At 42.6% G+C, this 11,086-nt stretch overlaps 2 protein-coding genes across 4 annotated transcripts in view; both read right to left on the reverse strand.

The window, feature by feature from the left end:
* Nucleotides 1–777: 777 nt before the first annotated feature.
* LOC101784870 lies at nt 778–4,693 on the reverse strand. 3 transcript variants are annotated; one of them, XM_004968747.4, is made up of 5 exons: nt 3,435–4,693; nt 3,263–3,324; nt 2,048–3,019; nt 1,599–1,812; nt 778–1,199 (listed from the first exon to the last, which is right to left on the reverse strand). In XM_004968747.4, exons 1-4 carry the CDS (start codon nt 4,549–4,551, stop codon nt 1,609–1,611), a joined length of 2,355 nt encoding a protein of 784 aa, XP_004968804.1. In that variant the 5' UTR covers nt 4,552–4,693; the 3' UTR covers nt 778–1,199; nt 1,599–1,608. The 3 variants fall into 3 exon arrangements, with proteins under 3 accessions (XP_004968804.1, XP_004968803.1, XP_022682758.1); XM_004968746.4 differs by having other exon boundaries at nt 778–1,174; nt 3,435–4,692; XM_022827023.1 differs by having other exon boundaries at nt 778–1,812; nt 3,435–4,692.
* Nucleotides 4,694–6,306: 1,613 nt separating this feature from the next.
* Nucleotides 6,307–11,086, reverse strand: part of LOC111257330 (uncharacterized protein At2g29880-like) — a 9,625-nt gene continuing 4,845 nt past the window's right edge. The window contains exons 3-5 of the mRNA XM_022826662.1: nt 7,551–7,613; nt 7,113–7,433; nt 6,307–7,009 (exon numbers count right to left, since the gene is read on the reverse strand). Coding sequence (XP_022682397.1) covers nt 6,464–7,009; nt 7,113–7,433; nt 7,551–7,613 — 930 coding nt within the window. The 3' untranslated portion in view covers nt 6,307–6,463. The remainder of the gene's footprint in view (nt 7,010–7,112; nt 7,434–7,550; nt 7,614–11,086) is intronic.

An 11,086-nucleotide genomic window follows, 5' to 3' on the forward strand; every position in this document is an offset into this window, starting at 1 on the left:
AGCTACACATCCATTTCTAACGGTCCCCATTGAGCTAGTTATACACTAGACTGAGATTGTCCTTCAGTGTGCAAAATTGTCAGAGCGGTTCTGCAAGGATGTTGGTTTACTTCCCAAGTTGGGAGTTGCAAAATTGGCATTTTGCTATAAATGCAACACTGTAGCGTTTCGTTTATATTTGTGAATTATTGTCCAAATATTGACTAAATAGGCTCAAAAGATTCGTCTCGCAAAGTACAACAAAACTGTGCAATTAGTTTTTTATTTCGTCTACATTTAGTACTCCATGCATGTACCGCAAGTTTGATGTGATGGAGAATCTTCTTTTTGCATAGTGTCAAAGTTGGGAGTTTGGAGGGAAGTAAACAAGGGCTAACTTATTTTTGGGGATAACACATCAAATTAAATCTGAGGTCGAGCTATCTTTTTTTTTTTTGGCCAATTCTCCCTGAACTTACGTGTACTCAATACGCACGTTCGAAGTTTGTCAATTTCCTTCAACCACAGTCCACATATCACGTCGTCTGGATTCACAGCACATAACATCCACTCGATATTTGAATTCTGGATAGCATCAAATACTAGAAGCTTCTAACCTGACACATCCATCGAATTAAACACCTCAATGCATCCTGATATGGAGTATTTGTTTACTTTGCAGTTTTAGAGTTAGCCATAGTTTACCGTGGACTTTGCATTCTAAACTACCAATAGTCAAATGGTATTCCATTGATTATAAGGAATCAGGTCGTGCCTACTTCAGAAATCAAGCTAGAGAATGACCAAATTACAGCCCGTGTTATAATAACACTACACCATAAGTAACAAGTTCTGAAGTAACCATTATCATACAGGCTACTTTGACTTGAAAATACAGCCAGCACTAGTACTACTTCAAGACCTTACTTCGTCCTGCATTTTTTTAGAGTTTTAGGGCCTTGACCCCGTCTTAAGCAAAAGCAAAAGACCGTCTGATCGGTTTACAGTACAGTTTTACCATGGACCGAGCCATCGGTTTACAAAGAACAACCCAAAAAACTAGCTCTCACACTCCCATTGCAAGTAACTTTCTCAGGGACACACTTGGTACTACTAAGACAGTTTGCAACGGCGGGCTTCCTCCTCCCCCAGACCCCCCCACACAGCTCCTCTTTTGCCTGAGCTGGTAGGTCTTCTGCAAAAAACCAGAGGGAAAAAACCTGAGCAGAAAAAACCCTCATCTTACAAAAGAACTAATCACCTGTTACCAGAGGGAAATACCAGACCCTAACTAGCACTAAGATAAGATGCCAGGGCGAGGAGATGAGAAACTCCTCTAGCTCCAGCAAAAGTCAACAGATGCATCTCTTCTCTGACAATTGACAGAACTCCATTTAGGCTTGGATAAATCCCGTCAAAAACACATCGATTTCAATGGTTCCAAATTGACCAAGCACCAAGAATGATGATGGAGTTCAGGCCATTACAAGCACTTTGGTATATAACAAGCTCATTACACATTACTCCAAAAAAAAATTTGCAATTTTGAAACAAAAGTATTCAACCTTGAACAAACGCAAACAACAAAGAGGGTAGAGGGCAGATACAGCAAGACTTACATGAAGTCAGTCATATTCCAAGTTTGTTAACTTCCTTCTTCAACCACAAACCACGAAGTCTTGATTCATAGCTCATAAATATCTCTCGATTTGTTGCATCCTTGAGAACATGATAGGCAAGATGCTTGATCTCATCTGACATATCATCCATGTCATGTAAAACTTTTAAGCATTTTGATATTGAGTATTCATTTCCTTGTTTTGTAGTTAGAGGCTGCAAAATGAATGGTTTTAGATCAGACAAAAGAAAAATAGACCGAGGCAATAGTTTAAGGTGCACTTTTCCATACAAAATGACCAAGAGTCAAACGTTATAAAATACAATTGCTAAATAAGAAAATGTAACAGAACAAATAATAGAGGCAAACTACCTCCTGACTCCTGTGGTTGCAAAATGCACAGCTGCATTGTTTTAAACAGAAATAAAAATTGGGAAAAATCTTAAATACCTCAGTCAGAATGTCTATGTTCCCCAGATACGATGTATTACTGTTTTGATTAAATGCATCGTTTCCAGGGCCAGCATATAAGCATAGCCTCTTGGAAGGTTTCTCCACAGCACCGCTGCCATGATTTCCTGTCCTTCCTGATAAAGGAAGCACTTGACCTTTCATCACAGGACACGAACCCAGGGTAATGTGCCTTTTTAGATGGCTAGTGCCTGCTGTTTTGGAGCAGGCAAAGATTCTCTTGCAATAATTACAGCATGCTCGTGTGCATCCATCAGAATCAGTTTCAGTAGTGAAATGCTCCCAGATGATGGAGTTCTTTCTCCGACGTCTTGCTGTGGTTGGTGGTGCGTCTGGTGCTGCCTCCGCAGTGTCATTACCATGAGGCATCTCAATACCTTGAGCCATCTGCCTGTCATGGATGGCCATTTGGTTACAGCGGATAACTGAGCAACCATGATCCATCCTGCTACCAGGGACTATTTTGCAGCCATGTCTTGATGAGGTAGGCGCTGCCTCAACAGTGTAAGTACCATGAGTAGCTTCAATACCTTGAACCATCTCACGGCCCTCAATAACCATTTGGTTGCAGTGGATCATCTGATCACTGTGATCCATCTCATTGCTGCATCTTGATGGGGTAGGTGGTGTCATCTCAGCAGTGCCATTATCATGATTCCTCTCAATACCTTGAACCATCTCACTATCATAGATGACAGTTTGATTACAGTTGATCATCTGACCACCATGATCACTAGAAGCCATCTCGCTACCACATCTTGATTTAGTTCGTATCACCGACTCAGTAGTGTCATTACCATGAGTCTTCTGAATACCTTGAACCATCTCACAGCCATGGATGACCATTTGATTATAGTGGATGATGTCACCAACATGACCTAGCTTGCTAATAGGAATTTTCTTGCTTCTGCGAACCATCTTGTCACATTGCACACCAACCATCATATTCATCTAACAAATAAATAAGGAACAATTGTAAGAATTATTAAAAACAAAGTTTTGCAAGAATGGATGCAGCAGCATTTAATCTTAGTGGCCAAGAATTGATAAATTTAAATGGCAATACAAAGTACAATGCTATATAACGAATTTGACTGAACAAAGGTGCCCAGGGAATATTCATGTACGGCTGGGACACAACAAGTTGGAATATCTTTTGATAGAAATGGAAGTTTGTTAAAAATTCATAAATACCTCAGTTTCCTCGATTACCAAAAGATTTTGTGTTACAACATCCACAAGATAATTAATAGTCTCTGCAGAAAAGTTACCACAATTGACCAGTGTAAGTAGTAACCAAAAGGTGTAGTTCACTCATACTTTTCTGTTGAAGATCTATCTAAAGCGTCAAGTGTGGATCACTTACCACTACCAGTTTCCACCAACACAGCAGGTGGCCATGGCATTTGCAAAGGATAACCAAGAGCACTGCACTCAAATTCAGCATTGATACACATTTTCCTCAGATTGATGGCGAATTGGTGGCACCGATCCCAGCATAGAAGAGCTAGTCCATTGGTTACGACATGGACTTGATGCAATTGGGCATCCCTGCCAAGCACTTGGCTCACTGGAACTTTCTTCTCTGGCTCCCACGTCTTGACAGCACCATCCTCCTTTAGCAGCCACACTTGCAAATGGAGGTTGTTAATGCTGCCAACAAGGCCCACAAGGCAGCACACACCATCGTCGGTGTCTCCTATGGCATACATTGACGGTTGGAAGAAGGTGAAGGGGAGTCCAAGGATGGAGAATTCCACAGTTGCCATGTCAAGCAAGAGCAATGAAGCGTCTTCATATCTCCAAAAGATGAGCCTATCAGAGTGCATCGCCTGGTCATGTTGAGGTCTTTTGATGTTCTTCACCCACTGATGGCGATGCCACTGGCGAGTACATGAGTCGTACTCGGCAGCTCGCACCATCTGGTCACGGCCACGATGCTGCAGGGAGACCACACGGAACGATGTCGCATCGTCGCTATGGCCTTGCAACAAACATTCAGAAATGAAGGTGCCTTCGAGGGGGCTATTTTGCGGAAGCCATAGTGGCTCACGGCCAGACACGGGGTCGTACACGGCGCGTGATTCGCCTCTGGAGAGGAGGAGGCGGTTGCTGTGGCAGTCAAGGAGGCGCCACTCCGGATGGCTCCCGAGGCCGGTGAGATTGAAATCGCCCGCGCGCACAAATTTGGCGAGGGCGCGGTCAGATCGGACCGAATCCGCAAGCTGGAAAGAGGGGAGCCCAGCGTGCGCGCGGGGGACGTAGAGGCCAAGCAGGGGCGACGAGGCGTGGCGGGAGCGGTACCTGCGGAGGAACCCCGGGGAGGAGGCGACCTGGCGCCAACGCCTCGAGGCGAGCGCGGCGCGTACGAGGGCGGCCGGCGATGGGAGGCGGAGCAGGATCTCGGCTACGGCGTGGAGGTCGTCGGCGAGGGAAGTGGTGGTGGTGGGGCCGCCACCACCATTGGTGAGCTGTGCCGCCATCGACCTGGAGAGGCGTCGGTGGTGGGTGGATCCGTGGATGGGCGGGTCGAGGCGTAGCGCCAGACCACCGGGAAGGAGCAGCGGACGTGCGAGGCTTCCTCCCGTCGCTCTACCACCGGATGAACAAAGGCCCTGTTTGGAGTTCTGGAACTCGCTTATCTGGCAAGCAAGCTTATCTGATAAGCCGCTGCCTGGAGAATCTGCTGTCTGAATAAGCAGGGTGTTTGGCAATCCTGATTATTTTGTGTCGATTGTCTGTCCTGATTGGTAAATTGATCTGAATGCCCCTAAGGCTGATAATAGCTCATTTTTATTGTGAATCTGAGTAGAAGACAATAATTCTAATGCTTTTGGAGTTTGTTAAATAGAAATTACATCACAATAATATGAAATTCATACGATAGATCGGAATAGTATGGAAACATCCATCATGGGTACAACAACAAATCATGAAAACATAGCGACAGCAATAGCATCACGCAATGCACCCATATCAATGTCATCTCCTAAAGCACCACCACCACCATCTGTGCTAGGTTGGGTTGAATTACCATCATCTTCCTGAAAATCCTCTTCAAAATGCACGTCATGTACGGCACTATCTCTGATGAAATTGTGAAGAGCCATACAAGCGACTATAATTTTCGACTGCTTGTTAACCGGATAACTGGGCAAATTCAAGAGAATGCGCCACTTCATCTTTAGAACTCCAAATGATCGCTCAATCACATTTCTAAGGGATGAATGTGCATGATTAAATACTTCTTTCAATCCTACCGGATGCTGACCATGCTGCCATTCGGAAACATGATACCTCTGTCCCTTGTAGGGTGCAAGAAATCCTTTTCTATTAGGATATCCAGAGTCAACAAGATAGTACTTACCTGCATGTTATATTTACATGTTATATCACAATGACCAAATATTCCCTGAAAAAAAAATTGCAACATAACTCGTCCTTACCATCGGGAGGATGTGGAAATTGATCCTTGTATGTGACAAGCGTGTCCAATAATACACGAGTATCATGGACAGAACCAGGCCAACCAGTGACAGCAAATGTGAACCGCATATTAAAGTCACAAACCGCCATGACGTTTTGTGAAGGATACCCATGCCGGCCAATGTATTTCGGTTGATTAGCTAATGGCACAGTTACGGGTATATGGGTACCATCAATTGCTCCTATGCAATCTTTGAAATGAGGCCAAAATCTTGCTTCTTGTAGTTTAGGATGAATAGTAGAAAATTGCGGATCCTTAGGCCTCACAATGTCAACAGCTAATCTCATGATAGATTCAAGAACCTCTTCAAATTTTCTACTCACAGTTTCTAATGAGCGATGGAAATTATTCTTGCATTGCCTAAAAGATTGAGGTGCACCACAAGCCCATAGAAACATTCCTAGTGCTTCCTTGCTACAAAATTGTCTACTTGATCTCAATCCATAATCTTGCACCAAAGTATCATGAAGGCTTAAGAAAACTGACCTCCTCATTCTGAACATGTTAAAGCACTCCACTGGATCTTGTAGTTGTAACTCAACCCACTGTATTCCAGTCATCCTTGCTATCGTAGTAGTAATCTTCTTCTTGTTCATACCAGATGATGCCATGTAGTCCAGACCAAGCATTGCCACTATGTAATCATCATCAGTGTCGTCAGATTCATCAACATCCATGGTATGAACAGAATCACTGTTGCCTTCACATTCACTAGTTGCACTAGAGGTACTCATCAAAACAAATGCAAGCCTGTCAAAAAGCACTAACCAAGTCATCAGATGAATTTTTATTGTTACAACACAACTAATAGAAGGTTCATAGTCTCACACAGCATACTTAGAAAATTGAAATTATGTCTCACACAACATAAGACAAATGAAAGATAAATGGCACACTAATGCAACACCCTAGTGCTTCTTCCTTATGTCCCAAGCCCTCCTCAGCCAATTCAACCTCCCATTTGGTGTCTTCAATGTAATGAACACATCACGGTTCTCCTTTTTTTGAAGAAGTTGTGTAGCATAGAAGTGTTCATCACTCCCCTCCTCAGCCCCATCCTTAATGACTTGCTCCAACATATTTCCAATCTCATCTCTAACGTGATCAACAACCTGTGAAGTAGCTAAATGTTTACTACTTTGAGCTTTCAACTCATATGCATCGACCAACCGCTTCATGCACTGGTCTCTAAAAGTCTTCTTCTTCTTTCCTTTAGGGGAACTAGGAGCTGGCCTTTTTGAAGCCCTCCGCTCAGAACTGGATGGGACCTTATGTGCCTCTCTATCATTATTGCCCTCAACATCAACAACATCATGTTCATCAACATCAACGTTTCCATCACCACTTGGAACATATGAAGTTTCATTTGTAACAATGACTGATTCAAACATGATTCGCATCTGATCCTCATATTCAAGCGGAGCTGTTCTGAATCGGATACAACCTGGCATAGCCTGTAAAATATCATCAAAACAGCATGCTATTATACTCCAATTCAAAAAAAATAAACAACGTGTATATGAACTCTATCTTTAGTATGATTGTTAGTGGGCTCACCTTATTTTGTTCTTCCCACCATTCATCGTCAGCCACAATACAACCAGTAACAGGATCTCTTCCCAATCCGGTTGATCTCAAGTTCAAAGTTTTCCATTGGGTATACATTTTTTTCAATATATCCCACCTATTCTTCATTTGACTCTCACCGTATGGCCTCTTGGTACGCTCATAAAACTTTCTAATAAGGTTTGCATATCCCACCGCATTCAAACATTGCTGCGGTCGATTGAAAGCAAGTACTTCTTCCACACAAATGTCATTGAAAGCTTTCGCGGCAAATGAATCCCATTTTGCCACAATCTTTGACGACTTTTCCATCTAAAATTTGATTACAGTATTGTAGAATTAAATACAAATCTACGAGCTTGTTCACTGATCATACAAACCACAATCTGTCATTTTAGCAATCCATCAACAAGTGACACAAAATTTTACCTTGCTATTTGTTGGCGGCCTTGCAGTCGTAACAGCTACAGCTGTCCAGATCCTTCGCAGCAACTGCACGCATACATAAAATTGTTATGAGCTACTCCATCATCATATAGGTCCAAAGAGACTCCAATGCAAAATGAAAAAAGAAAGTCATATGTGGTGTATTGGATGGATTCTTCTACTTTTACCAGCCAATCATGTGCTGCGTGTAAAAAGAAAAAAGTAAACGCATCATGTGTTGGTGCACTCTCTGTTGGAGAATTAAACTAATAAAGAACATATAGATCATTCTTGATGCCATAGAGAATCACATTGGCATTCGGTTGCTGGAGTGGCTAAAAAAAATTAATTGATTCCATACGCAGGTGATGAGATGCATATTTTTTTGCAAATGTCATATGTGCGCAGAGAATTCATGCTCTAGGCACGATGTTTCACCAAAAGAAGCTATTATCTTAGTACTGGAAATCTTAGCCTTTTTTCAAGCACCAGAGGTGTTGTATATCATTATCGACGGGGACAGCAATTACAGAACAGAAAGAGTTTCAGAATAAAACTCAAGAACTCAGCCTGTCAACAATTATTATTCGACGTAATACAGCCTAATGGTTCACATCAACACAACTCAACAGGTGTTCTTCCAGTACAAAAACGAATGTAGTTGCTAACAATGAACACATGAAAATAAAATCTGAGCTGAAAAATCAAACGGAATTTGGCATCCAAAGCTACTCCTGCTTTTTTTTGTGACGTTGAGGTACATAACGTAAGAATGCCCTATAACTTTTTTGCTTCTGTAACAGGAGCCATGTCTGTATATTTGCTATTTGCTTCAATGCATATTTCAGAGATGGTTACAATGCCTGTTGGACTGGTGAACCAGAAACATACTCAGGGGTGTCCGGCGGCGGGAGGAGCGGCGGCCAGGCGGCGGCCAGGCGGCGGGGGCGTCCGGCGGCAGGGCGGCGTCCAGGCACAGTCCGGCGGCGGGGCGGCGTCCAGGCGTCGGTGGTGGAGCCGGATCCAGGGGGGTGGGGCGTCGACCGGCGGAGGTGGCGCCCAGGCGGGGGCGGAGGGTGCTTCCGGCGGCGGGTGCGGCGCCCAGCGGCCCGCGGCGGGGGCGTCCGGCGCCGGGGCCGGCGGGGGCGGCGCCCAGGCGTCCGGCGGCTACCGGCCCGCGGCGGGAGCCTGGCAGGGGCGGCCGCCGGAGGTAGGGACGCAGCCCGGCGCCGGCGGCAGGATCTGGAGCGGCGGCGGCGGGAGGAGCGGCGGCGGTCGCCTGGAGGTCGAGGGTACCGGGGGAAAATTTCTCTGCTTGCCCCAGAAGCATGGTCTGACCCGCGTGGGAGATAAGCGGAGTGCTAGTTGTATTTCAGATTCTCCAATAAGCGGCTTACGTGATAAGCGAAAAATAAGCAAGGCGTTTGGGTGGGTTTATCGCTTATTTCCACCAATAAGCGGGAAATAAGCGACTCCAAACAGGGCCAAAAGAAACGGATCGAAGTCCAGATGCGAATGGAGATTTCGAGTCGGAGAGATGTTCGCTTGTCGACAGATTTTTTTTTTAACTCAGCGCGATGCACCACGTATTTAAAAAAAATCAGTAAAAATTGCATTCCAATAATTACTATTTATAGCAAATATGTATATGTACCCGGAACACTCGTACTTTTAAAAATATAATAATTTTAGATTAAGGTCCTGTTTAACTAAAAAATAATCCAATGTTGGGATGTTAATTAGGAAGACTAAATATAGACTCATTGCAAAACTAATTGTATAAGTCAGCTAATTCACGAGGTAGAATCTATTGATTCTACCTAGTCCAAAATTAGCTCATATTTACTATAGCATCACATAAGCTGATCATGTTTACTCATTAATCAGCCATGACATCACATGAGCTGATCACGTTTACTCATTAATTAACCATTAACTTATATAATTAATTCATATTTAGTTCTATCAAACGATCAAACTAATTTTTATTTCTGAGGTTTACTGAATAACCAAAACATATATAAATAAGAATTTTATATAACTTCATATTGAGATTAAAGAAATTTAAAACCAACAGCTTAACATCACACATAAAAGGTAAAACATAGTGTGCCAAATAAAATAAGTGAAGGTACATCTGCCATTGATGTAGATACCATATTTAGTGATATTTACTGTTGTACGATAAAAAATTACCCATAATGAAAAATTTAAAATACATACATCATAGGTAGGTTGCCACTGGGAGGGTACCGGTAAACCCACTCTTATTCACACTCAAATTCAAATAATAATTATCCACTCCTTACATGTAATACCCCGTCCTCCAAAGACGCATTACGTCCTCTAAAGCCGCATTGTCCAGCCCTTCCGAGGGTGGGCACACAAACACATAGCATCATGCTTATACTTTCGTCCTTACTTCGTGTAAAAGGGATTAACCCGAAGGTATTACGGCTGGTAGATAAAGTCTTATAAGTTGATTTCGCCCTTGCTCAATATGGTACTAAACATGCGCACCTGCGCTCATGGGCCACTACCGGTCCATATCCAAATTGGATCGGGTGTCACGTAACCCTCCCAAATCCCACCCGTATCCAATGGATAATTAAATTTATATTATATATATATATATCCAATTGATTAATTGTAACCTCCCATGCCATACCCTCCCAATTTTTAATGGGTATATAATTTTCAGCCATACTCCCCCCTTGAAATTTGTGTGGATTTAGGAAGAGGGTATGGATACCCAGTGGCAGACCCAAGTACATCATCATAGTTATCTCATTCAACCCATTTACGATTGCACCACATGAATTATACGGGAGGACGAACGTGATGATAAAATGTTTTGGATCTTAACAGACGCTCGTATGGTATTGTATTTTTAAAAAATTTAGCAAATAAGGATATTAGCGCTAAACTATATGTGCCAAAAAAAACATTGTTGTGACAAGACGTACTTTAATTTCTTAGATGCTATTTCACCTGTCATGGCCATGTACTTCAAATAATTATTGTTGTCCCAAATTGCAGCTTGATTCCTTGCATGCTCTTGTTCACGTATGCGCGGGTGTACATTATAACTAAACAAGAAAGCATCTAATTTCTGATCAAATTTCTTATTATCAACTAAACAAGCAGGCATGTAAGTTCTTATTAAATTTGAAATTTACTCCTCAAATTTGAAAAAAATACTCCTTCTGTCAGTTGGAAAGCACTCTTATTCTCAATTAGAAAATACTCCTAAGGTCGATTAAATACTACTCTCACTTGTAGAAATAGTAGCATCCATAACGTTCCGCGTGACGTCTTAGAATTTCGTCATTGAACATACCTTATCTATGATAGAAAAAAATCTATGATTCATCATAGATTATAGGCGGCAGCCCTCAGCCACTATGAAAATTATGAGGAATAGTACGTGCGTCAGTGTAAGCAAACTAATTCAGTCATTACCACCATAACTGATAATTCAACATAGCAGGAATATGTTGGAGATATGCCCTAGTGGTAATCATAGAGATAATGATATC

Source organism: Setaria italica, chromosome V, assembly GCF_000263155.2.
Source record: "Setaria italica strain Yugu1 chromosome V, Setaria_italica_v2.0, whole genome shotgun sequence".
Taxonomy (NCBI): Eukaryota; Viridiplantae; Streptophyta; class Magnoliopsida; order Poales; family Poaceae; genus Setaria; species Setaria italica.